This window comes from Sphaeramia orbicularis, chromosome 14 (assembly GCF_902148855.1).
Source record: "Sphaeramia orbicularis chromosome 14, fSphaOr1.1, whole genome shotgun sequence".
In the NCBI taxonomy this organism is placed as follows: Eukaryota; Metazoa; Chordata; class Actinopteri; order Kurtiformes; family Apogonidae; genus Sphaeramia; species Sphaeramia orbicularis.
Window position 1 is genome coordinate 28,812,065 of NC_043970.1, and position 27,820 is coordinate 28,839,884.

The 27,820-nt window shown below is 37.6% G+C and overlaps 2 protein-coding genes across 5 annotated transcripts; one reads left to right on the forward strand and one right to left on the reverse strand.

Moving 5' to 3' along the window:
* Positions 1-1,372: 1,372 nt before the first annotated feature.
* Positions 1,373-14,481, forward strand: brd8a (bromodomain containing 8a). 4 transcript variants are annotated; one of them, XR_003937234.1, is made up of 20 exons: positions 1,374-1,806; positions 2,175-2,271; positions 3,163-3,232; positions 3,354-3,403; positions 3,523-3,645; positions 3,729-3,809; positions 3,924-3,988; positions 4,169-4,311; positions 4,865-5,053; positions 5,265-5,337; positions 6,664-6,813; positions 7,818-7,978; positions 8,136-8,607; positions 8,727-8,770; positions 8,903-9,177; positions 10,213-10,305; positions 10,415-10,483; positions 10,966-11,298; positions 13,228-13,272; positions 13,451-13,519. XR_003937234.1 is itself a non-coding variant. In XM_030153679.1 (20 exons), the coding sequence occupies exons 1-20, from the start codon at positions 1,764-1,766 to the stop codon at positions 13,508-13,510; spliced, it is 2,586 nt and encodes an 861-aa protein (XP_030009539.1). In that variant the 5' UTR covers positions 1,374-1,763; the 3' UTR covers positions 13,511-14,481. The 4 variants fall into 4 exon arrangements, 3 of the variants coding, with proteins under 3 accessions (XP_030009540.1, XP_030009539.1, XP_030009541.1); XM_030153679.1 differs by having other exon boundaries at positions 10,966-11,248; positions 13,451-14,481; XM_030153680.1 differs by lacking the exon at positions 13,228-13,272 and having other exon boundaries at positions 1,373-1,806; positions 10,966-11,248; positions 13,451-14,481.
* An 854-nt stretch (positions 14,482-15,335) lies between these two features.
* On the reverse strand, positions 15,336-25,408 carry dnajc18 (DnaJ (Hsp40) homolog, subfamily C, member 18). The gene is made up of 8 exons (XM_030153682.1): positions 24,916-25,408; positions 22,498-22,666; positions 21,441-21,586; positions 19,545-19,751; positions 18,730-18,842; positions 18,279-18,388; positions 18,000-18,172; positions 15,336-16,582 (listed from the first exon to the last, which is right to left on the reverse strand). Exons 1-8 carry the CDS (start codon positions 25,040-25,042, stop codon positions 16,458-16,460), a joined length of 1,170 nt encoding a protein of 389 aa, XP_030009542.1. The 5' UTR covers positions 25,043-25,408; the 3' UTR covers positions 15,336-16,457.
* Between the last annotated feature and the right edge of the window lie 2,412 nt (positions 25,409-27,820).

Consider the following 27,820-nt stretch of genomic DNA (forward strand, 5'->3'; position numbering starts at 1 on the left):
AGGCTGCCAGTCTTTCCTGCAGAGCTGACAGTTATGCCACACAGCAGCAGGAGGCAAAGTGCAGTGTTGTGGAGTGAAATGTCAAGTGCATCATTAGCATTTGTTTCCCAGTAGTAATTGGTCTCACTCTGTGGAGGATACGGGACCATATGAGTAGGAAGAGCTGTTGTTTCACCTGATGTCTCTAAGGGGCCAAAGGTAGATTGATTCAGCTTGAATTATGTTACATAATTTTAAGGGACATTTAAGGAGAATCTACAGACATGTGGATCTACTAAGTCTGACTGATATGGACCTAAACCGTCCAACCAGACAGCCGACAAATGCATTCTCCAAAAGTGTTTCATGACAGAAGCAGAAAGGAGGACAAAATCCCTATGAAGAAAAATGCTTCCAGAAAAACTTTACAAAATGTGGGTCACTAAAGGAGAAACATTTAGTCAAAAGTGCTAGTTATCTGTAGTTTTCAAGACACAGTATTAGATCATATTGAACGATCTGTGAATTAATTAAAGGATGAGTTTTACTCCAAAGGAACGTTTGCCAGTGCACATTAGAATACAATCACTTTTCAGATTCCATCTAGTGTAACACTGACACATTTATTACATAAACCTGTGTACATATGCAATAACACTTTATCATATATCTTGAAAACAGTAGCCAACCAGCACATTTACTGTATTTTTTTTTTTTTTTTTAATTCATCTTATCAAAGTATGTAAGATTTAGCACATTTTATCTCTGAAAAAAATAATTTCCCCACAAAATTGTAGACTAATGTTATTTATCTCTCGGTAGTCTATTTTATCTAGCAGTAAAAACATGTAGGCTGTAGGTTGATAAATTTACTCCGGAATATCCTCCTGAGACCTAAGAAAAACTGTTGCATCATGCTGTTATCAATCAATGTAAAAAAAAAAAAAAAAAAAAAAAAAAAAAAAAAAGAAAAGAAAAAAAGAAAAAAAAAAAAAGCCAAATTTTTTTTACTTTCCTTGGTCTCAGGGGGATATAGAAAATGATAATATAATGCACAAAGAAACAAACAAACAAATAAATAAATAAACAAACCCGTTACTGCTCTGTCTTAGTTTCCCATAAGCAGCTAAAATCGTTATAAATACTGTTTTATGAGCTCAGTTATATCATCCATGTTATAAATGTATTCTAATGTAATAAATAAACGAATTAGCTTAGCTTATCTGATTAATGACAGAACGTTGGCTACCTGTAGCTAACTTTAATATTGTCAATACTGACCAGTTAGTCAGATGTTTTCAAAGTATTTGATGGTTCATTGCAGTAATAATAATAATAATAATCTAGTAGTGTTGGTCGAAGCCCAGTGGTTTGTCAGTATTTTTCGGATTGTGAGCAGGGTTGTACCATTCTCCTGTGGTGGGCGTGTATGAACATGAGTTAGCCAAAGTGATAAATGACGTTAGTGACTACAGTTAGCTAAAATGTCTCTTTTGCATGTCAGCTGAAGGAAAGGCTTTTCTTCAGACGTCTTCGCGAAATTAATCGTCAATTTACTGAGAAAGACCTGTATCGTTTGGGCTAGCCAGTTAGCGTTAATCTTTAATTTTGCAATAGCTAATACACCCAAGACTGACTTTAAAGGACGACGGAGATTCAGTGTGCTAGCTAACGTTAGACAGAAAAATACTGAAATGCTTTTGATGTGAATAACCATCATTTCATTTAGTCACCGTGCACATATCTCGCCAGCATTAGTGCTGGATTTCTATCTGCCATGATGTATGGGAGATCTGGATGACAGGAAGATGGCGAGTGGGATTGGAAGTGAGTAACGTCGGTACATAGCAAATGTCATGACATGCTATCCGTTAGCAGCCACTATATCGTGCTGTTTTAATGTTACTAACAACTTCCTGCACGGCTGCGTCCGCTCCCCGCAGGAGAGTCTGAGGATCTGATGAGTGTCATCACGACTTGACAGCTTTGTTTACACTAGTGCTGCTTCCTAATTATCAGTAAGACACGCTTTATGTGGGCTGAGTCCTGACAGCTCTCTGTTCTGAGGGAACTGCTTACAAAGACAAGCTCAAGTCATTAAGAAAACAGTCAAGGCCTGAGACAAGGCTTGAGGGGTATCTTGCATTAATATCTTACATTATGTATCATTTGTCTGTATTTTTCCACATTTACAGAACACAAGCTTGTGGTTGTTGGACCAACGGAGCCATGGTCAGTCAGGGAGAAGTTGTGTTTGGCCACATCTGTCATGAAGAGTGGAGATCAGAACTGGTATTGTGTTTATTTGCTTTCTCTCAAATTAATATTGATATTCTAAGTGTATGTGTTTTTTTTTTTATCTGTAGTTGTGTAGTCTTAAATAGTCACTTTGAAGGTGATAGATCCACTACATGTTAGTTTAAGGTTAACACATTCTTTCATTTTTTGTCTTATTAAAGATATGATACTATCAGACACAATGGCTTTTTTAGCAGTGTTCCCCCTCCAGCTGTAGTTTACTCTCACCTTTCAATATACACATAAGTTTAATTTGTCTAAGTATACATGGGTACAACTTTGTGATTCCTACAAAGAGGAGGATGTTTCCCTGTCTTTTATGTAATGCATACTGTATGCATTACAGGCAACCATAATGCCAAACATCAGCAGAGAATATTCATGACTCAGTTATGAATGTATGATGACTAATCTGTTTCATAATTATGCAGAAATGCATTTAACAGATAATGTGAAATATTGCTGAAAATATCCTTCTCCATGTAGTCATTTTATTTTGAATATTCATTAGATATTTGTTTTTAAGAGACTGTCGCCAAGAACATATGTGTTCATGTGTTAATGCAACTGCTGTACTGAGTACTTAAGTTTGTAATAACAACATTAATGACATGTATTTTCTCTGCCAAAATAAAAGTAGAATGATGCCCCGTTTCCTTAGTTGGAGCTGGACAAGCAGGAACAGCCTCTTTCTGCATGTGTGCTTTTTACATAATGTTAAATCAGCCGTATTAAACTGCATGAACAGTTAACCTGATTTTACATCACATTGAACTTCAGTATATAGCATTAAATCTAAAAAGATCAAAATTGTTTATAGCAGTTACACAAGGAAGAGGAGGTCACTTTGGATTTTTCATCCTGAAATGACTTAAACTTTTACAGGGTCTCTGTCAGTCGAGCCATCAAACCATTTGCAGAAGCTGGTAGACCACCTGACTGGTTCTCCCAAAAGGTATGACACATTCAGAGCTCACTACATACACAAGCTGAATTCATGATCATCTTTATTGCTTTTGCTTTGTTATATTTAATCATTTTGTTTTCCTTCATTGCTCTTTTGGCCACTTTCACAGCACTGTGCCTCAAAATATTCTGAGCTGTTGGAAACAACAGAAGCTCCCAAGTAAGTTCTGAATTTAATAATTGTAGAATTGCAATCATGCAGTATATTGTTTGGTAAATGAACTGGGAGTATATAAAACACCACAGTGCTCAGAATGTGAATTATGCTTGTTTCCGTAGGCGGAAACGTGGTGAGAAAGGAGAGGTTGTGGAGACAGTGGAGGACCTGATAGTCCGCAGGCTCACAGCTGAGAGGATTGAAGAACTAAAAAAGTTGATCAAAGAAACACAGGAGAAGCACAGGTAAGGACATATCATTTTCAACAGCATGAACACAAAAACATAGATGTGAAAGTGATAAGAGGTTTGGATTTTTGTTTCCATAGGAAGCTGAAGAGGGAGGCTGAACTGATCCAAGCGGGCCACTTAGATTCCAAGCTAGAAGATTTATGGGAAGAAATTCTTCAGTAAGAAACAACCTGTCTGTTGGATGTCTTTAAGCAATGGTGACATGTTTTTTCTGTTCACAACATGTAGTTTTAATGTTAGATATGGTTGATTGTTCCACTTTTGTCTTCCAGAAAGAAGAAACAGGAAGAAGAAGAAGCAGAGATAAAAAGAAAGAGCACAGATGCAGCATATCAGGGTACTAGTTCCCTTTAAACTGAGCAGTTTGGGAGAAGACATTAACATTTAAAGGATTTTTGAGTAAAAATTATGTTCATGACAGAATTAAAAGGATGAATTCTTCTTGAAAAACAACACATAGTTTTTGTTTGAGTAAAAAATATGACAACATTCTCTGTATGCTGTCTCACTCTTTCAGCCAGACAGGTGGCGAAGAGCACTCCTAAGCGAGTGCCAGGCGTCACCATGCATTCGCCCACCGGCTGTGGTTCCCCAAGCCAGGAGTTCTCACCAGGTGACTCACTCGAATGCTTGACACTGGATCTTGCATCTACAAAAAATGTAAGTCAGAGGCCTGCATTGCTTTTCGGTAACCATATCATCACATAGGACATCCAAAAAATTTTTAAAACTTGTGTTTTTGTTCAGATCAAAGTTTTCTTCTCAAGTTTTTTGCAGATCAGCCAGTTTATGCCAAGTTATCCTTGAATAAGAAAAGAAATCTCAACCAAACCTTGGGCTATGGCCATATCTACCTGATGGAAAGGGTTTGATTAATGTATAACTATTAATGTTTTATATTAACATATAAAATTACAGAAAAAAGTCAACTAAACCAAACCTCAGGCTATGGCCATGGCTTCCTGTTAGATAGAAAAGACTTGATTAATATATAATGTATTAATGTTGACTTTTATAGATTTAATGCCTCACAGTATTTTAACAACTATGTAGACCAACAGTGACTTGATTAATGATCTTCCACAGGATCTATCCTGACTGTTAACAGAGCTGTTTAGAGGTTGATCATTTGAAGTATTTTTGGATTGGTATGGTACTGTAACATAAAGCACCTCCACCCACAGCCCTTCTGTTTACTTGCGTCTGTCACCAGGCTTCAGGATCAGCCAGGTTAATACCTTTGGCTGAATCTCCCGGAGCTAACGAAGACATCAACCACGGGACACTCCTGGACGACTCCACACAAAAGAAGCTGTTGAATCAGAAGGCTACGCCTCCGCCATCTCCACTCCTGTCCGAGTTACTGAAGAAAGGCACTATCTTGCCTGCAAATTCCAGACTGGTATGCTTAACAGACTGGCAGGCATTTTACTGTCATCTGTTGTTGTGTTGTTATTGAGTGTAGAAACATATTGACAGACAGCAGTATATTACTGTGTATGAATCAGCATTTCCAGGTTTTCTGATTTTTGACCTCTTTCTTGAACAGAAATAATATAAAGACTGCAAATGGAAAATAGAAGTTAACATGTTCCTGTGTGTTTTTATTCCAGATTGGGGAAGGTGACCTCTCTGCTGGTCACATGACAGGATCAGGAACCTCACCTAGCCTACCTGTCTCTACAGGTGCTCATACTTCAACCATTTTCACCCTCGGCCCTCGCCACAGGGTATTGTCATTGGGGGGTGGGGGGGGGTGGAGTCAATGATAAGGAATCCCTGGCGTAGACTGAGAGCTGCTTCATATGAGTGAAAATGAAAATTGTCTGCAAACTGATTTCAGTAACATTTAAAAGGAAAGTTTTAATATTTAGCATTCTGAAAAAATATCTATCTTAATTTTAGCGCTTTAAGTCTAGAGAAGGGGTGTCAAATGTACGGCCCGTTGGCCAAACTCGGCCCGCCAAGGGGTCCAATCCAGCCTGTGGGATGAATTTTTGAAATACAAAAATATAGACTTAATATAGATATTAACATTCAAAAGTGTCAAAATCATTGTATTTCAGGGGTCACATAAAGCCTAATTTGATCTTAAATGGGTCGCATCAGTAAAATAGTATTATAATAACCTATGAATAATGACAACCCCAAATTTTTCTGTTCATTTTGGTGTAAAAAAGGAAAATTACATGAGATTCTTTACATTTACAAACTATCCTTTCACACAAATGCGAATCCCATGAACAAATATGAGAAATTGGAAATGTATTTAGAGAATAAGTGCAATTTTATCAATATTCTGCCTTTAACTAAATGTTTGTGTATTTGTAGATCCACTGTTATCTGTAAATTGTAATAAACGTGTGTAAATGATAAACTGAGGGATAGTACTGTTAAAATTGCACTTATTTTTCTTAAGAAATATTAGGTTCATGTTATTCACAATTTTTAAATGATAGTTTGTAGATGTAAACATTTTCACAATGTAATTTTACTTTTTTCACTCTAAAACATAAAGAGAAGTTTGTAGTGGACATCATTTATTGGTTATTATGTTATTGTTTCACTGGTCTGACCCACTTGAGATCATATTGGGCTAAATGTGGCCCCTCAACTAAAATTACTTCAACACCCCTGGTCTAGAGTCTATTTAAATACTGCAGGTCTTGCTCCATTTCTCACCTTTCCAAACTTTTTTTTCGTCATTGCAAATCAGTGTCGGCCTTTTGATGTTTTATAACCATAAATGACATTTGGGTTGTGCCGTAAATGATTATGATTTTATCATAAGGTTTCATCACATTGTAAACTGTACACCATCAAAAAACAACCATGTTGATAAAATAGTCGTAATTCACTAATTTCATCTGCTTTTACTTGAAATTCCCAACTATGCATTCTATATAAAATGCTCTTGTGATTTGCAGTAACTAGTAGCCTACTCATAACTCCTGTAACTTCAAAGTTCTGCTTTACTTAGTGTGTTAATGTGTTTGAATGCTTGTATGACAGGTGCACCAATGCTGTCTCGTCTACTGGAGGCTGGCCCCACTCAGTTTTCAGCCCCGTTAGGTTTTATGGTCAATGCAGACTCTGGGTCCAGTGTTCCTGTCTCTGCCACCACACCAGCCACTGTGGACACGAACGTCTCAGGATGTGCAGGTCTGTGAAACTGAACCATCCAGACATCCAGTTGTTCTTTTTGTCACCTAATATTCTAGCCATAGATGAAGTTTTTGGCAGAGATTGCTTAAATCCTTATTTGATGACACTTTAGCTTAAAATGTATTTTAACCCATATTTACTTGAGCACAAAAATAGAATGACAGCTTAGTATAATATATGTACATGGATTATAAGACTGTACAATAAGACTATAGACAGCATGTGATATTTTGAAAAAAATCATTTCACTTTGCAAATTACTCTATATTAATACTTTTATTGTATCACAAATTATACAGTCGTGGAAAAAATTATTAGACCACCCTTGTTTTCTTCAATTTCTTGGTCATTTTAATGCCTGGTACAACTAAAGGTACATTTGTTTGGACAAATATAATGATAACAACAAAAATAGCTCAGAAGAGTTTAATTCATGAGCTGATATCTAGCCATTTTCTATGTTTTTTTTTTTGTTTTTTTTTTATAATAACCAAAATCACTTAAGTTCTTGCATCAATAGCTACGGCATTGTACTGTCAAAAACAGTACTTTTAGGCATTCCATGTTTTCTTTTCTGTCTGTTTTAGTCACATGATACACACAGGAGTTAGTACTTGATTGCATAACCATTGTTTTTGATGACTTTTGATGGTCTAATAATTTTTTCTGTGACTGTACACTTTATAGTAATACTTATCCATAATAGACAGTTCCATGTGATCATTTTATATAAAGCTATTCACAGAAAATGTGCTGATTTGTGATATGTGTAGTTCTCTGGGTACTGGCTGCTATTACATTTTAGTTCATGGTTATGAGATTCTACAGCCTTAATGTATTCTTTAAAGAGCAAAGTCACTGAAGTGGCACAAAACTGAGTTAGGATCTGAAAATTTACACAAAAACAGGAAGATTCACTTTAATCCAATGTGCGTGTGAATAAATAATTATGAAAAGGAATTTTGAAAGACATAACATCCTGTTCTTTTCTATGTATATAGAGCGTGATGTGATGGTGCCATCTATGCCCCCTGGATGTCCGACCATCTCAGCCGGAGATAAGATGTCAGAGCTCAGTGAAGAAGACGTGACTGTGTCCTACATGGGAGACGAACTGGACTTAAAGACAGTGGGGGACATCATAGCCATCATTGAAGACAAGGTGACCAGTATCACGTATTTCCACAATGATCACTTGACAGCAAATTCTAAAACAAGCATGAATATAGGATGTGACAGAATATGAAGGTTTGTAGTTCATTAAATATTTGATGTTATTATTTGAGTGCTGAGTGTATTATTGAAATATTCTTCTACAGGCTGATGAGACAGCGGAGGCGTTGGATGCAGCTGCAGTGGAGGCTGCTCTGTCACTTTGTGAGGAGAATGGTCATGCTCTGGCTGGTGACTGGGAAGCTGGGCCTTTTCAGCCCCATGAATCTCATCCCACAGTGGCCCCTGGAGACCCACAGTCTTCCTCTCATCAGACTAGCCTGGTGGGAAATACAGAAGGGTTAGAAGTACATGGTGGGACTTCAGCTCCACTTTCCTCACTGTGCAATAGTCGAGATAACTGCCTTGCAGCATTCCCTGTAGGACTAAGGGGCCTTTCTCCCACCTCCTTATCCTCCTGCAACTCAAGTTTGGACCACTGCCACCCACGTCCACAGTCCGAGGCAGTGAGGGACACTAGAGACCAGGTGCAGCGGGAAAGCCAAATGTCAACGAATGTTACCATAAAAAGTGAGAGTGAGAAGTGGGCACAGCAGAGACCTGATAAACCACATGGAGGTATGTGCATCCATATGTAAATAATACTATTCACTTGCGTCACAACATGCAGTTTGCATGCAACTATGCATTTTGCGTAACCATTTCTTTGTTGTTATTCATCTTTGCTATCTCGGCAGACTCAGTATTAGAAGATAGGCCACTGACAGAAAGGCATCTCAAGGTATAGCACCCAATGAGGACAGAGCGAACATGATGCTTGTAATTGTACTGAAATGCAGTGTGCGTAGCTCCACAGTATCCCTGCACTGTAAGCTGCCTTTGAATCCTTCTGTGTCTGTCTCCAACTTTGCAGGAGATGAAAGCAAAGGAGGTATCACATGTAGGGGGAGGGGGAAATGCCTCCCGGACTCAAGTGAACATTGAGGTCAACGGGCCAGGAGTGTGTGGAGTAAAAGTGGAGGAGGAGGATGGAGCTGAGGCATTTCTGTCCGAGCCAGATGGAGAGACGGAGTTAGAACCTGCGGCCAGCGAGAGTGAGGATGGATACAGCCTCCACACGGCGTCCTCGTCTCTGCAACTCAACACAGCTGCAGACTCCATCCCCAGCAGCCCTGCCTCATCTCAGTTGTGAGTGCAACACATTCACACTCACAGCAGGAGAAGGATGTCGCAATTTGTACTGAATACATACAAAGTAGTTTTCCCTATGGAACGTGTTTTTCCTGAGAATATATGAATTCAGTCATCCCAGGTTCAGCTGGGATAAAAACAGCCATGTGTATATTTATAACCTTTGCTCTTTGTACTCGTATGCTTTGCCCATAAGTTTGTTAATTTGGTGAAGTTGGAGCCATGTTTGCAGCTTTCTGGGATCCATAACTCATAAGCCAAATGTTAAAACACATTAGTTAGATGGTCTCACTTTATCAACAGTAAAATGTACTCCTGATATTACTCAAATAAACAGCATCTCTCTTTGTGCTACTCAGAAAAAAATGGTGGTTCTCAGCCACAGTGAAACTGCTACTTCTCATCTGTTTTCTTAAGGACTATGTTCCTATTCTTATCAACATTCATTCATTCATTTTGCTGACTTTTTGAAGGGTCACAGAGGTGCAGGAGTCTGTCTCAGCTATCACAGGACAGACTGGTGACCAATGGCAGTTGTTACAAAAGTAACAACTTAACAAATAGTGATTTGATTTTCATTTGTGATTTTCCTGGACAGAATCAGTGTTCATAGGGAACTTGATTTTCCTTCTTTCCTTTTTCGAAACGCTGTACACAGTTTGAAAGAGGTATTGTTTCTGTTGTAACAATGTTTAGCTTATGAGCTATTGATCCTTTAACTTCTGTAAATTCTCAAAATCTGGAAATGTTTTTTCAAGTTCATCAAAGTTACAAAAGCTGGTAGGTGTTGCAAACCTGCAAAATTGTAAATCAATCAGTGCAAATATAAGAGTGAATTTTTACAACTGAGAGTACAGATTTATACATTTTCCCTGGTGAACTTTGGATGGATCTGTGAAATTCTGGTTTACGGTTTTGTCACTCTACCGTGTGATTCATTGTGGTTTCAAGGTGCTTTATGTTGGCAACAAACACACGCCATCTTCACTGTTGTCCGCCTTCATGTACATTTTTTCTCACTGACTTGTGCAGCTCTATGTGCAGTGAAGATCAGGAAGCTTTACAAGCACAAAAGATCTGGAAGAAAGCCATTATGCTGGTGTGGCGAGCAGCAGCCAATCACAGGTTAGAATGTGAACATCCATGGTGATGCTGAACCTTAGATATCTTATATAGTTCTTGAATTATCTTAAGCATTACTAAAACAAATGTTATTATTGTGTATCTGTTGTAGGTATGCAAATGTCTTCCTGCAGCCAGTAACCGATGAAATTGCACCTGGATACCACAGTATTGTGCACAGGTATGGCCAGAAGAATATACAGTCGCTGAAAAAATTATTAGACCATCAAAAGTCTTCAAAAACAGTGGTTATGCAATCTAGTACTAACTCCTTTGTTTATCATGTGACTAAAACAGACAGAAAAGAAAACATGGAATGCCTAAAAGCACTGTTTTTAGCAGTACAATGCCGTAGCTATTGATGTAAGAACTTAAGAGATTTTGGTTATTATCAAGAAAACAAGGAAAATGTCCAGATATCACCTCTTAAATTAAACTCTTATGAGGTATTTTAGTTGTTACCATTTTATTTGTCCAAACAAATGTGCCTTTAGTTGTACCAGGCATTAAAATGAACAAGAAATTGAAGAAAACAAGGGTGGTCTAATAATTTTTTCCGCAACTGTATGTAGTGTGGACATGTTTTTCATACTACACACCACCGTGGATTTTCTGACATGAAGTCTACTCTCTTAAAACCATGTGTGCACTGTGGATTTACAGGCCCATGGACTTGGCCACGATAAAGAAGAACATTGAGACCGGATTGATACGGACCACAGCTGAGTTCCAGCGGGACATCATGTTGATGTTTCAGAATGCGGTCATGTACAACAGCCTCGATCATGACGTTTACCACATGGCCCTGGAGATGCAGCGCGACGTCCTGGAGCAGGTCCAGCAGTTTCTCGCAACCCAGCTCATCATGGAGACATCTGAGTCTGGTATCAGCGCCAAGAGCCTGAGGGGCCGTGAGAACACACGCAAACAGGACTCTACTGACAAGGTGCTTCACTAGAGTTTTGACAAAAGCAGAGTTCAGAAGAAGAGACAAGGGTGAGAAAACAGTCTGACTTAAAGGTAGAAGACAGTCGTAGTTAAGATCAGTGGCCATTTTACAAAGCATCCCATCAGATTTAGATTTAAATATGGCAGATGATCTTGGTGAATGTGGCTATTATTTATCTCAAACATTAAAAAAGTTCATTAGAAGACAGGAAATTCATCTTGAAATTAATGGTATGCTTTGGAAATGGAAGGCAATAATGAAAAGCACAGACAGTGTTTGTAGATAATGGGGGAAAACATACAGAACCACCGGTATTGTCCTTTTACTCTCATTCTCTGTAATAAATCTGATTCTGCTGGGTCAAAGGATCGTACCAGAGGTTCTAAGCGTTTTAGCCCATTATCTCTGAGGTCGATGTACTTTCCTGTTAGTGATTTCTCACAGTATCCCTGTTTCTATGTTGCTTTTCTACCTTTCAGAGAACCACTAGTTTTCATTCATTTCAAGGACAGTATTTAATGTGTCGACCGATTTACAGATGGCTGTGAAATTTGAAGAAAAAAACCCCTCAAAACCATAAATGATCAAAAATGAATCTTGTTAAAGTTGAGTTGAAGCTAAGCTCTTCACTGTTTGGCCTCTGATGTCTGCATCTTACCTTCTACCTTGAACCAGTTTTAATGTATTTATTAGGTACTAAGTAAAAATTAAAAGAGATCATTGCAAAAATAAGAGGGCAAAAAAAATGGCAAACATGTTCTGTTTAAAGTAGCCATATTGAATTGCTTCAGTTTTAACATAAGTTATTGACTGTCTTTGCATTTTCTGATGGATATCACATCACAAAATGAAACATCCTCACCTTTTAACTATCTTTTTTAAGACATCGATATCTGTTATTGTATCTGTTATTTTACAACAATGTACCACTACATTTTAGGCAAGTAAATTTAAGATTTACTTGTAATTCAAATGGCAGCGTGGCATAAATGTGTCAGTAGGCAATGTAGGGATGTCATATTTTTTGATCACATATAAATAACATACAACTTTTTTACAGTCTTGCTCCGTCTGTGGTTTGTATAATTCGGACCAAATGCTGAAAAGACTTAAATAAGACTTCCACAAAGCGGTAACTCCTTATAGCTCCTCTGGCCACCTCAGTCCTTGATCCTTGGTGTTCTATGTGCAATGTTGAGCGAACTGTGACATCCTTCAACATGGCTCTCAGGTTGCAATCAGGCATCAAGGAGTAAAGTAGCCAAGAAGGTGTAAAATAGGGAATTTAGAAGAGTCTTGAGAGTCATTTTGCAAACTGATTATTATTATTATTATTATTATTATTATTAGAAGAATTAGAATTAGAATTGCCATTATTGTCATTTGACAGTACAAAGTACATCAAATGAAATTGAGTTCGATGATTAGGGACATCGGGCCGCTGCACCTACTAGAGCACTGCTGCAAACCCTTTTCTTCAAAAATTGCAGTGAAGAAAAGAAGATAATGCAAAGCACAAATATAAGACATCATACAAATTTCACACAGTACACGTGGACACATGCTGGAATTTTTTCATGGATTTGAAGTGAATTGGGGGACAGCGTGAACATTAGGCAGACAGCAGATGTGAAAAAAACAATGGGGGTAGGGAGATGCACAATGGGGGTTATTACTATTATTATTATTATTATTATTATTATTATTATTATTATTATTATTAATTAATAAATAAAACCACTAGTAATCCCATCTGAAAGGTTGAAAATTAATTTAAAGCTTCATGGTCTGACCTTAAACATCTAAAAGTCTGCTCCCTGTAAAGCTGGATCATCAAAAAACCCTTTGTTATCCATTGGTCTTATTTACATACAGTATATATTTCCCTCTAATCAGTTTATGACACTTAATCTTTTAAACTTCTTTCCGTTCACTTCTGAGTCCCAGCTCTGATGTGCATCATTTTGCTCTCACAGGACACTGTCTCCATGTCCTCTCCTGCCTTTCTTCTTTCTCTTTTTGTAAGTACAACTTTCTACAGCCTCAGAAACCTTCGTTATCCTTTCCTTTTCTCTACAAATCTAACTGTCAGTATTAATTTCTCCAGCTACTCTTAGAAACCAGAATTTGAACATATACTCAGAGCGTCCAGTGACTTAAAAACTTTGTCTTCTGGCCTCGTCTTCTGTTTCACTATAGGATGGGGGCACTAGGGGGCGCCGTTGTGCCATGGAAGCCGACCTCAAGATGAAGAAATGAGCCTCGGAAGATTTTAGTTGACAGCGTCCTGAAGTTGAAGTGAACTGTGAAATACTTTTCAGTCTCTGTCAGCTGCATGGATGCACACTTTAAATACAATGAGCGTTAATGTGCAGTGCACTCTAGATTAAGTGGGTAGACTGTAATGTGTAGAAGCTCATTTCAGACAGCTGCACAGACAAGGATTACATACAGTATAATCCCACATTACAAAGGGGCATTGAAACGACTAGGTTAAACCTGTCATAGACATAGCTGCAAACTAAGCCTGCTATAACATATGTCAGGTTGTACTAATGAAGACGAGTATGGAAAGAAGCAGCGATAATTTGTTAAACTGCAGGCCAAAGATTGTGATTCATTTCTTATTTTTAAATACCCTAAGCCCCAGAAATGAAATATGCAGGCTCACATAATAATTTCAGACAACATTTTCACTGTGGATGAAAAAAATGTTTTTTTTTTGTTTTTTTTTTAATTATTTTTAATTGTGTTGATATTTTGTTTGTGCTGAATTGATTTTTACCATGGATACGCTTCCTGTGAAACAGTACTTATATACATTTTCTTACTAATTTTCAGTGTTTTAAGCAAATGTCACGGTTCAGCTCGTCTGTATTAATCTGTGTTATGATCTTTAAACCTTACAATGTCAACAATAAAACTAACTAGAGGGCACTAAAAATGCTTCTTCCGTTTCATAGTATGTATTAATACCAAAACACAAGTAGTTTTGTTACTGCTATAGTTATTTACTGCTGTTGAAGTCCTCTTGTTCATCCTCTTTCCTTTTCTAACTCTAACCTCGCTGTGTTTGAACTGCCCAGTCAGAAGCAACGTTCTGTTATTGAGTTGTGCACAAGTCAGTGAAAATGTTTTGATATTCATTTGCAAGTGTGAATAGTTGGCATTTCATATCTTTGCCTTTTTTCTTTTTTTTTTTTTAAATAAAGTCTTGCTTTTGTGAAATTCAGGACACTGAAGTTTCATGTTTATCACAAGGAAAAATGTTGGAAAGTATTGAAGTTTCATCATTTCATCAGTTTGCTATTTAGCATGACACATATTGGGATTTAGTATTAGTTTTTACCTTATTGTGTATCTAAATTTATACCTGATAATATCCAGTGCCATTTTTATAAAAATATTCAATAACAACGTACAAACCTGTGTTATCTGTATGTACAGGAATGATCAATAGAAACAAACACATAAATCAGACAAATGTATTCTTGTAACATCTTTAATTCTCTAGTGTTTTTGGCTGAAAACTGAATTCCGCAGTGCTTTGTGGCTCACGTTATGAATGATACCAAAACCTGATTTGTGAGTGTCACAGTAAAGTTTTTTTTTTTTTTTTTTTTTTTTTACACGTCTGCATGTGGTCCTGAATATTCTTATCGACATCTAGTGTTAGCAGTAACGAAGATGTGTTTGCCCTAAAAATAAGTACAGAGATAAAAACACTCAGGCCTCTCACTGGGGATGCATGCAACAGTAACGATGTGTAACAGGATTAAATTAACTTCAACTAAAAAGTGCTTAGATGAACCTGAAAGTTTCACATTGAGAACAGCTAAGGCAGTTTGGCAGTCTTAGTGCACATGAAAACAAACATCAGGGTCTGACAGGGTTAAAATACTCCAAATCATCATTCTATAATGACTTGATTTGACAAGCAAAAGTCTGGATTCTGTTACAAGCCGTGGGGGAAAGTTAGTTCTATTCCAAACATAATTAAAAATCATCACATCTTTTTTTTTTTTGATTAGGTTTTCCATGGAAACAGTCTGCTTTATAATACAACCATATAAAGTAAGTGTGCAGGATTTATAAAACGTCTAAAAAATCTGGGCTGAAAATCTTTTTTTTTTTTTTTCCGAGCAGATAATCACAAACGGTGTGCAGGGTTCAGGGACAGAAAGTATTGCATGTGAATTTATCCCATTACAGACATCGCTCACACACAATTCTCCAATATCCATCAGGTGTAACACAAACGGAGAAGAACTGTGAACGGGCTTTTTGGTTGAAGTGGACCTCTTCCTTATCAGAAACCAAAATTCCCTCCTGAGGACTTGGCCTCACAACACATTTTCTAGATACCATACTGTACAGTGTCTGCAGCTGAAGCTGTTAGTAACAGTTCATGTCTCCTGACCAGTGCAAAGAACATATATGTGCACATGGAGGGCAAGGGAAGCGGGAAGCATGAAGGACAGCGCTTCATTTTGGCAAGTATAACCGGAGTACATTTATCAGTAGAATGCAACTATTTTAAGTACAATTCCTCCTCCTCCTATTGCAATAGAGCTGGAAAAACCACAGTATAAGTGTTACAGATCTGTTTTATGCCTGATTTGTCTGTTTACACAATAAATATAAGCTCCTCTGTCTTCTCACAGAAGCTTTAGTTAGAAGACTACAGTGTAATTTAAGTCACTGTTTTTCACAATTTCCTACAGGAAACAGGAGTCAAGATGTTCAAGTGACATTCACTCTATTAACTCTTAAATAAATAAACTCAAATTTCAGCAAGGACGCAAAAACTGTTGAGAAAATAAATACAGCTGAAGCACAAATCCTGAACAAATGTGTGAACATACAACTACCTTCATAACCCCCGAAGGGAATCCCCACGTCGTGCCGTTTCTATAAGAAAGTTTAAAGGCTCTGAGACGTTGTACAACACTGCCACAACGAGTTGGTACCATGCCGCTACCACCGCAGAAGGCGCTGGCAGCCAACATGCAACTCTATTTTCTATCATTCAAGAGGAGAGAAGGCACATTGTTTCCAGTGGCATTGTCTCCCACTGCACCGTACCCAAAAAAAGATTTCTTTCAAAATTGGCCAGATTGAATAGACTATGCACTCTAATAAACGGTATTATTGTCTAGTTTTAAGATGAGTCTGCAAAGAAATGTTTCCTCCTCTCAAACTGTCCTCATTTGCCTCTTTGACGCCCGATCAGTCGATGCAGTTTCTCACAGTTGTCCAGCCTCATCGACTCTGCCTTCTGTTTTAACCGCTCATCTCGGTACAGCTGCCCGAGGTTTGCCAAGTCTGATTCTGCAAAACAGAACAGAATGACACATAAAGCTATACATCAGGTATTTATATTAGACGTTTACAGCTAAAACAGATGATCTGAACAGTGCTAGGACCTAAACGTCTGTTTACACGCAGGGCCGTCACAATCACAATCATATGAGTCTACTATGATCATTCTGTAGGACTGTGATATTTGTCTCCATTGACATAAACATACGTAACATGACATAAAAAAACACTGAATACTTGTCATATTTTTAAATATGCAAATGAAATCATATTTTGTTTTCGTGTATACGTGTAAGTTTTTCATGTTTTCTTGCATTCCATTTTATTCCTAAGGACTTAAGTATGATAACTTTGGTTGCATATTTGAAATAAACTCTAAGTAACTAACCAACTAATATTTCAGTGAGTTGAGTCACTGTTTTACATGTCATCCAGGGGGTGCTCCTTGTGCGAGTGACTGAAAATCGGGTCGAAGTCACAGAAGAAGAAAAATACAAACAACGGTGCCAATACTTGAGCAGTGAAGTTAAATTGAAAGAGGCTCCAGCATTGTTTAATAAGTGTGGACTCACTTTGGCTTTTATAGTGTGGATGGGACAAAGCTGGAGAAGGACTTTGCAGTATGCAAGAACTAAGAACTGTCTTATAAAAATATGATAAACGGGTGTCACAACAAACATGCACACTTGAGAGACATGGGATGTCATGTTTTCTGAATGACTTTAAAATGAGACTGATCTCATAAAACAGTGTTGTATATCACGCTGGGGTGCCGTAAAAAGGGGGGTAAACATGACAAATTCATGGGGCCCAGTATTCCCGGGGGCCCACAGAGCAGTGGAGGGGGCCCAGTGGATATAGGTTAGAATTTGTGAAAATTTCGTGTAAGCTCTGGCACACAACAGAGGCATAGAAGCTGGGAGTCGCACGTTCAAAGTGTGTTAAGTTTCACTTTCAGTTTATGCCAACTACGGTAGTTACGGCAGTTACGGAGTGCACCTCCACATATACACCCCTATAAGCACAAGATACATTGTAGGTTATTAAGTGCAATATATCAATAATCACAGTATTGCCCTATGGAGATGTTATCGTAAGCCATGTATCGCGTATCATACCGTATTGTGACGTACCCTGAGATTCCAAGCCCTAATGACAAAGTATTACATGAGTATGTTAAAAACCTGAAGAAATTTTAGTGTTTAAAGCCCATAAATAGGTTTTCTTCTTCATTAGGAAGAGTCAACATGTGTAAAAAATTAATACAAAAATATATATCAATCAAATATTTATAGACACCTACAGTTTCTTGATCAAACTGGCATATTTACTTATTATGACAAAAAAATATTTTAAAAATGAAGATTTACCACTATCATCCAGCTACAGTATATGAACTATAAGAGGCTTTCCCTTTCTTGCTTACTTTGCTGTTTTTCCTTCCAGCAGCTGCTCTGCAGGTGTTCAATATAGTCACTTTCTATGGTTTTTTCCAGCTCATCCAGTGCAGCTCCACGATACTCCTTCTCAAAACTTTTATCCACATAATATGGCACACCCATGTGCTGTGTTTCCCTGGACACCACCAGCCCCATGGCCCTGAAATACAGAATATTAATTTATCCGCTGATACCATGATAGTAAACATGATAAGACCTGGGAACTTGTCAATACTGTCGTCAGGCTGATTATGAAACAGACTTACGGTTTATAAAAGAGACTGTAGGGAGGGTTAGTGGCCATCATCTGAGTAAACACTGATATGAGGATTAACACCAGCACAGGAAGAAGCTGCAGGAGAGCGGTGAAGGTGTTCTGTGGGAAGATGAAATCAGCACAGATGAGGCAGCATATAATACTGTACGTAGGCTGCATGGTACACTGCATGTCTAAGCAAAAACAGTACTTTAGATGGGAAAAAAACACCATCCTCCATTAGAGGCACTCTAGTTATGTGGAGAGTAAATGAGTGACAGGCAAATCATTATGGAAAACAGCAATGTGAAGAATTACAAAATGCACCTCTCAAACTGCATGATTTTTAATGCTTAATCAATGCCTCTTGAGTTAAATAATGATATGAAATAATGACATAACTTCAGAAGTAGGTCATAATAGTGTTGTGCGTATTTAAATAGAAACTGTGAGTCACTGACTTGACTCTGGTTGTCCTCCACCACCTCCTCGCGCCTCTCATAAGTACGTCGACGACGAGGTTGATAGAACTGCGAGTAGGAGGATCCCTGGTTAGTGTACACGTGGACGTTTCCTGGAAGGAGAAAGGACACACTTCTGTAGTATCTAAGCTTTCACATCATGCTTCAATGTCCTATTCCTAATTGACTAATCAGAATAATAGCAGACTGACAGCACTACTAATACCAGACAGACCTGAACTAAATGTACACAATGTAAAATTTCTTGTGCACACATTTCTTTTTACTGTAAATTTATGGATTTATTTGTGATCATTCGTTATGTATTGATATGTGAAAACTTGTTAAGTTCATATGTATGTTTAAAATGATGTAAAATGTTATTTTACTTTATTATGTGTATGCTCTAGGCTTATTTTAATTGCTTTGTTCAGTTTTATCTGTCTAAAGTGCTTGGCTGTTCAGAAAATGAGAAATTAAAGATTAAATTGTTTGATTTTTTTAAAAAACATTTTTGCAAATGATAAATTGCAGCAGTAAATGATGAAAGATATTGTATTAAGAGGTGGATTTTACAATTCTGTTTGAAATTACTATTGTAATGTACAAGTATTTAGTTAAAGAGGGGCAGAAAATATGACTGTTCTTGTAATATGGTCAATATGTCTACATGTAAAAGTAGATTTCGTTTTTCTGTCTCATCTTTGATCTTATGAATGAAATAAATAAAAGAAACTAAAGTTACACTAATTCATCTTTTCAGCCATAACATGAAATCCTACTGGACATTGGTCATCCAACTGAACGCTATGTACCTGTGGGAAACCTTCCTCCGAAAAAAATGTTAAAGAGTTCTTCAGGAGAGATGTCAGCCTCAAAATCCCTGTGGAAGCTTCGGTAGTGTCCATGACGGGCATGGCTGGAGTGTTGGGGTGCACTTGTAGCTGTGGATTGATCTCCATATTGATCGTACTGCTGCCTCTTCTCTGGGTTGCTCAGTACGGCGTATGCGTTGCCTATTGCTGTTGAGGGAGGATAGAAAAAAATGTGATCATGGCAAACACAGCATATTTCGGATCCAAACTTCACAGATAATATTTGTTTCAGGCTGAACAGCAGTTATTTTTAAAATCACACACAGGAACACCATATTTCAGCCTGTGTTCAATTGCTTTATAATGTAAAATTTCACCGCAGGGAGAAATTCATCACGTTTTCAGTAAACCGTGGGTTAAATTGTTGATTCACTTAAAACTTTTGTAAGTGTGATTATGCACTATAAAGTGTCCTGACGCAAAATTTCAACAAACTAAAAAAAGTCATTTCTTCTGACTTCCTTAGGGCTGAGCATTGAGATCAGAGATGAGAGCGAAAACTTGTCACATTTGGAGGATATGCAGGACGTCCAATTTATAAATGTATTACAAACGCAATTGATGAGATATGTTAATCAGATTTGTTCTATGTACTCAGTGGTTGAAAGTTTTTAATCAGATCATGGGATCATGTGCAATCGAATCATTGGTCCATTTTTTTTTAATGAGAGATCAATTACTGCAAATGTTTGCCTTGGTCTTTTGACTGAATATATGGCACCACAACTGGATGACCTTCAACCAACCATCATTTTCCAGGTCGATGGTGCACCACCACACTGGGGACTGCATGTTGGTGGGTTCCTAAATCAAACATTTCCAGACCGGTGGATTGGAAGGGTCCAATTCCCTGGACACCTCATTCACTAGATAACACTCCTCTGGATTTCTTTCTATGGGGTTATGTTAAAGGAGTGATATTTTGCTTTTTTAAATGGAATTATGCATTTTAAAACATTTCCCTGTGGTCTACATAAACTGTAAATGCTATGCTTGGGTCTGAATTCTTCATTAATTTAACTCCACAGGTCCATCTTCAACAATATTTCTGAATAATGACACAAGAAAGGTCGTTTTAAACGCTGGCTCTTTAAATCCAAATGAGCCACTTCACGTCCCACCCCCTCCAGGTTGTTGACCGTGCTTTCTGTCCCATTCAGCCACTTGTGTTCATTAATACAACCAACAACTGAACATTTTAGATAATCGCCTCAAAGTTTGGACATATTTTCAGTTTTTACTACAACCACTGCTGTGGATAAACAATTATGGCGTACTCAGAGAAATGTTGGTCAGAAGTCTTGACCTTGTATGTGTTTTTGTTGTGACATAACTAGTTATAAAACATAACAAATTAAGCAGGAATTGGAACAGGTTGTAGAAATCCACTAGATTTTTGCCGGAATGAACATAAAGATAATTTTGCAGCACCTGGAGGGTTGAAATTCAAACTTTATGAACTATTAGGGTCCCCAAATACACAAATAAATGTACCAAAGACTAATAAAAGTGGGTTTAGCATAATATGACCCCTTTAAAGATATCGAACAAAGATACGGGACATCAACAACCTGAGGTAAAAGATCACTGATGCCATTGACACCATTGATGAGGCTATGCTACATGGTGCCTATATGAAGATGTATTAAATGAGGCAAAAAAAACCTTCAATATCTACTTTTCATTTTGTAATAATCGCCACAGATTGGTCCATTCATTTGCTTTTGTAATAAATTTGTTAAATTGTAAAGAGACTTTATGGACACCCTGTATACACTGCAGTGGAAATAAAGATGTAAAATCACCATAGGCTTGCTGAGAGACCTAATTCTTTACCTTTGAATGCATCAGTTGCTCCTGGGGCAAAATTCTTGTCTGGGTGAAACTTGAGGGCTAACTTCCTATACGCCTTCTTCAAATCTTCCTCACTGGCATTTTTGGAAACACCAAGGATGTCATAGAAGTCCTTACAATTCTTTATCCTGGAATATCAAACCACAATTGATCAGACATCCAGAGTAGAAGAGAAGTACACTTCCAAGCCTAACAAGAATAAATATAGAGTCATCCACTTCTTAAGGGTAAAGTTCATGTTAAATCTACATTCATCAAGAACAGTCTGACAGCAAATGTTGCCTTTTTGTTTTAGGCCGCTATAAGGTTCATCGTTTTAGGATACAAAGACCATAGATGTTAATTTCTCATTCTCAGGATTAAGGTACAGATTAAATATGCAGAATTTATATAAACAATATTAACAGATCGTTATAGAGACCAAAATGGGAGATATTTAGAGTGACTTGTGTTTGTGCTAATGTGACCCGAACACTACAATGAACCTTTGGTGTTTCTTAAACGTTTGTGCTACTTTGTGTAATGGGAAAAGAGGCTACACTACTGATGATACTGATTTTCATCTGTAGAAGCAATTTAGTTCTGTTTTTGTGTATTTTTTACACTTTGCACATATTTCCTGTCTTTTCTGGTATGATTTTCATAAGATGTCTTAAAAATAAATATACATGCTCATTACAATGCTGCAAAAACACAGAATGCAAAACTGGTCGTGGGTGTTTGCACAGTGCTGTATGTGTACATGCGAATACCACACAAATGAGAAAGATGAGGTTTTTTTGTTTTTTTGTGTTACTCTGTCTAATTGCACATTTTTAGTTTTTAATTTTATTTTTATGTCAAATCTGGCAACTGGAAGCCAACTTTTTTTTTTTACACTCTACACTGCTGCAGGCAAAGATATATGTAAAAAATCTGACCAGCACCAGATAAATTATTAAACACAGCCTCAGTTCGATGTCGAAAAATAACAGCACCGACCAGGCTGATCCATTGGAAAGTACGAAACGCTTCTGAAAATAGAGGAGTCAGTGTGTACCTGTGAACACCTTGGCGTTGCTCCTCTGTGTAGCTCTTCTTATCGTCACCACCTGCGTTAGTTGCTTCATTGTTTCCAAAGTCCTCGTCTCTCCAGCCTGACGGTGGGGGAACGTGGTTTGCTTCTGGAGTTGTACTTCCTCCATTTCTAAGTATGGCATCTATCAGCACTGCAAGAACACATCATATGTCAGCTAATAATTCAGAATGAATGAGGTGCATATTTTCTATACTGTACATTTCTGCTGGCGAAGGATATGTTTGTGTTGGACACCAGTGGCATATAGAGACAAGATTTAACATTAACCAGATTTTAAGAACAGTACCAATACAAAGACAATTAAGGATAATAGAGGACAATAAATAAAAATATCATCATTGAGGTTGGTACTGATGTTAGGGTACCTTCACAGTCCATATGCTTTTGGAAGTTCCAAGTTTCAGATTGAAATCTAATGGGGATTGTGCTTTTTCTGTTCTAGCTCCAACGCTGAGGAACAACCTCCCCCTCAATATCAGGTCAGAAGAGACAGTGGCTCATTTTAAAAAGCCTTTAAATATGCACTTGTACAGATTTGCATAATTATTTAATCACGTTCCTATTAACCCTATTTCTTTGCTTTGTTTTATCTTTGCCGTTTTAGTGCACTTTATCTTGTTTTAATTACTTATAATCTGCTGTACTTATTAGTGTGGCATTTTATTCCATAAAGCAACTTGTAATTAATTTTGAAAGGCAACATAGAAAGAAAGTTCTTTATTATCATCATTATTACTATTATCCACATTACTACCAAGGTACTAAATGGGACTGAGGTCAGTAAAGTACTCCATATTTGTAGAAACCATTTGTTTATGAACTTCTGATCATTGCTCAGGGATTAAAATCAGAAGCAGACAAAGGCTTCTCTAGACTGGTGTGATACCATAACATATTGCTGGTAATACACATTACTAATAAATGTGGAATTAATATGGAAAGGTACATGTGGACAAGGATTACACTGGTCTACAAGTAAAATGCCCTCAGAATATTTGGGTCTAAGTGACTAACAGAGAAAAATTCTGTTAAAAAGGCTGGTTAGCTGCACTTTCCAAGATACACTGAATGTGATTTTTTTTTTTATACTGGGAGATCCCATATTAATAAACATCATCACCATTAGGAATTCCATGCAAATATGCCAGATTTAGCCATACAGGCTAATTTTCACAGTAATTCTTGAATTCTGAGAATTAATGAGAGAATGAATATTACACACAAAAAAAGTTTGTCTCAGAGCTACTATCTACTAGCTCTGAGGCAAACTTTAGATCTAGATCTACTTCTAAACACTGTCTGCACATTACAGAACATGCACTTTTCAGGTTCTTTCTAGTGTGTAAGATTTATAAATCTATCGTATAAATCATAAATCTACATAAACCAATATAGAATGTTTTATAACACTTTATCATATACTTTGAAAACATCAGCTAATCAACACTTTTGTCATTTGTTTTCCCAATTCATGTTATAAAAGTATGTAAAATTTCACACTTTTAATTTCTGGGGCAGATCATTTCTAAAAAAAAAAAGTGTAGACCACTGTAATAATAATAATAATAATAATTGTTATGATGATGATGACAGGTGTATTTGCAGGCTTATTTGTGTTTTTTCCCCAAACATTTCAGTCAGATTGCAAACCAAACATACTTTGTTTGCCTACACAGCTGAAAAAGCTCATCAGTCTGATTTTATTGTAATGATTCCCAATTAAAGAATGCGTAATTAACCTAATCTTTATCAGTGACTCTATTATCAGCCACAAAACAGGACTACAGTATTCAATATATGCTGAAATAGGTCAAAACTGATTTGTCATTATTAACATAATGTATTCTGTGTTATTAATGCACAAATGAGCCAGCCTGAGATAAATCTTTTTCAGGATGTGGGGTTTCTAGATGAAGTGAGTCTTGCTGAGTAAGACATTATGCTCTTTTTGTTGATGCATATTTAATTTATGTGCACAGGTCAATGATGAGTTAAGGTATGTTTTCATTTTAACCCTGTTTATCTCTGCATAACTGAGAAAAACAAGTGACAAACTGGTGTAAGATGACAACATCCTTATGGCCTAAAGGCATTTCATTAAAACTTAATCGCTCAGCTAATGCAGCTACTAAAGGCAACTGTACAGAAACACATTATAGCACAGAGTGAAAGAAGTGTAAGGGGGAGGGGAGCTTTAGCAGCCCTTAAATTTCAGCCTGAGCAAACAGTGCGATTACACCTGACCCCATTAGTGATCATCAAATCCATCTTGAAATCAAAGAATACATGCTGCACAGTGAATGAACCTGCACACATTATGTAGTTGACTGGTGTTGGGTAGGCAGGCTGCCATTGCAGAAGGTGCGTAGCTAATTTTACCTCTGGCCCTGGTGCTGGGGTAAATATTCTGGGCTTCATATAGCAGCTGCAGAGCCCGATCTTTCCGTCCGGACCGTAAACACAGCTTCGCCTTCTCTATCAGCCGGTCTGCTTCGTCTTTGTCCATTTCAGCTCAAGATGGTTATTTTGCAGATTCAGTCACCGTTTTCTTAAGTGTGTCCCTGTGCAATGTGCGTCAATATCATATGGCAAGAAGACCAACTGCCGCTAGATAGCCTGTTAGCTAGCTTTGGTTACAGACAGCTGCGTAACGTTAGCTAGGTGAGCTCAAAATCCTCCACACTATCCGATTAACAGGCGCTGGGGGTTGTCAGGCTGCAAACAGGCCTGCAGCTGGGCCATTTTTACGCTAAAAGTCTAAATAACTGATGGTTTTTAGCTATTCGGGTTTTTAGCAATATTTAAAGGTCCAGCCCGTTACATTAACTCACCCCCTGAGCTGGAGGTGAGATCGACGAGGGACGCGAGACCCACTATACGTCACATCCTGTAATGTACACGAAAGCTGCACGAGACACGCTGGAAACCAAGGCAAAAAAATCCCAAAACAAAACACATATTAATTTGTTTTTCGGTTTGTCAATGTGTGTTTTGATTTATAGTCTTCAAATTTTTAGCTATGTGTAAACATCTGAAGGCTGAGTAATATCAGCAGGTGGATGCGGAGTGTTGATGCCTTCAGGTGCCTTCAGGACTTCTGAAGCTTTCTAATGATGCTTTCAAGTACTGCTAAAGGTGCCTTTTTTTGTGAGGATGAGCTATTTTAACCCATAAAGACACAGTGCTACTTTAGTGGATACAGAGAAAATGAATTTTTCCTCAATATTTAACCTTTATTAAGTGATTTTCACCATTTGTTACATATTATCCTCCTTATTTTTTCATTTTTTCCAGTGTAAATCTTGTATTTTCCTATAATTAATTCACTAATCACATAGATGTTCATAAAAGCTCAGATTAAAGTTGAGGGTTATTATATTAGAAACAGAGAAAACTGCAGAAAAAGTGACTTTTACAGCAAAGATATCAATAATTGAACTCAAAAACAAGAATGTCCATTTACTGTCACTGATCTAACTCCATGGGTTTTACTGGTTAATCTATGTTATAGAAGATGATGGTGTTTCCACGGAAACTACATAGCCTCTGAACATCCAAATGGGTCATATCTGACGACCATGAAAAGATGACAAACTGTATTTTACACCAATTATTTACATGTATTGATAGGATTAGTGGATCAACAGTTATTAAACATTTTACATCAGTAGATGATTTTGGTCACTGGTGGCTATTTGAGTCTTTACGGGTTAAAACGGAGAAATCAACCTCTCAACCCATAAAGACCCAAACATCCACCAATGACCAAAATCATCTACTGATGTAAAATGTTTAATAACTGTTGATAACCTAAACCTATCAATACATGTAAACAATGGGTGTAAAATGCTGTTTATCATCTTTTCAGTGTCATTAGATATGACCCATTTGGACATTCAGAGGCTCTGTAGTGAACGTTGAAACACCATCATCGTCTACAACAGGGGTGCCCAATCTTGGTCCTCGAGAGCTACTATCCTGCATGTTTTAGATGTATCCCTCTTCCAACACACCTGATTCAAATGATAAGCCTATCATCAAGCTCTGCAGGAGCCTGAAAATGACCATCAGGTGTGTTGGAAGAGGGAAACATCTAAAACATGCAGGATAGTAGCTCTCGAGGACCAGGATTGGGCACTCCTGGTCTACAACATAAATTCACCAGTAAAACCCATGGAGTTTGATCAATGACAGTGGATGGAGACAGTTGGCATATATTCAGTTAATGATAAATTTTACTAAAAAGTCATGTTTTCGTTCGTTTTCTCTTTTTTGAATATAATAACCCTTAACTTTAATCTGAGCTTTCATGGACCTCTACATGATCAGTGAATTAAATCTGGGAAAATGTGTGATTTATACTTAAAAATGCAAAATACAGAATAAATGGTGATAACTCAGTTAAGAAAACTGACACACTGCCACACACTGCAGCTCTATTCTTGACCAGGTGGCTCCCGTGAAAACTAATGTCACTCGTAAGTGGTCTTGTCCCTGGATAAATGAAAACATCTTAAACCTAAGGAGAACTTGTCGCAAAACTGAGCGTCTTTGGAAATCAACCCAGTTGGAAGTACACAGGTTACATCTTAAAGATCTCATAACCTCATTAAATAAAATGATTAAGGAGGCAAGATCCAGCTACTTCCACAAACTTATAGCCACAAACAAGAAAAAACCCAAAGTAATCTTTGACACAATCCAGTCCATTGTGTCCCCTGCTGTCCCTGCTGCCCCTGTGCTCTGTAAAGCTGACAGCAATGACTTCCTAAACTTCTTCACAGACAAGATCAGGGATATTAAACACAATATCCCACCACCCTCTGGCCGTCTGACCCTATCTGATCCCCCTCTGCAAACCTGGTCCTCTTTCGACCCTGTGACACTGGAGGACATCTCAGCACTTTTATCCAAAACGAAACCCTCCTCCAACTCTGCAGACATCCTCCCCCATAAGCTCCTTGTCGGTGTCTTTGACACTATTGGACCATGGGTCACAAAGTTTTTTAACCTGTCGCTCACAACTGGTTTGTTTCCCAGCTCCTTCAAACAGGCCATCATAGAACCTAAACTAAAGAAAACCACACTGGACCCCACAGACTTCAAAAGCTACAGGCCCATTTCAAAGCTCCCCCTATTGGCCGAAATCCTTGAAAAAGCAGTGTCTAAACAACTTACAGCTTTTCTGGAGACACACCAGATCTATGACACTTTTCAGTCTGGGTTTAGACAACGCCACTCAACAGAAACCGCACTATTAAAAGTGTCTAGTGACATCCTGATG

Excerpts from the sequence above, each read along its gene's own strand:
- brd8a (XM_030153679.1), top strand. The coding sequence starts at position 1,764 with ATGGGAGATCTGGATGACAGGAAGATGGCGAGTGGGATTGGAA. Across the intron at positions 3,233-3,353 it reads CTGACTGGTTCTCCCAAAAG|CACTGTGCCTCAAAATATTC; the intron begins GTATGACACATT and ends CCACTTTCACAG. Across the intron at positions 9,178-10,212 it reads AGCCCTGCCTCATCTCAGTT|CTCTATGTGCAGTGAAGATC; the intron begins GTGAGTGCAACA and ends TGACTTGTGCAG.
- dnajc18 (XM_030153682.1), bottom strand. The coding sequence starts at position 25,042 with ATGGACAAAGACGAAGCAGACCGGCTGATAGAGAAGGCGAAGCTGTGT. Across the intron at positions 22,667-24,915 it reads CCCCAGCACCAGGGCCAGAG|TGCTGATAGATGCCATACTT; the intron begins GTAAAATTAGCT and ends GTGTTCTTGCAG. Across the intron at positions 21,587-22,497 it reads CAACGCCAAGGTGTTCACAG|GATAAAGAATTGTAAGGACT; the intron begins GTACACACTGAC and ends TTGATATTCCAG.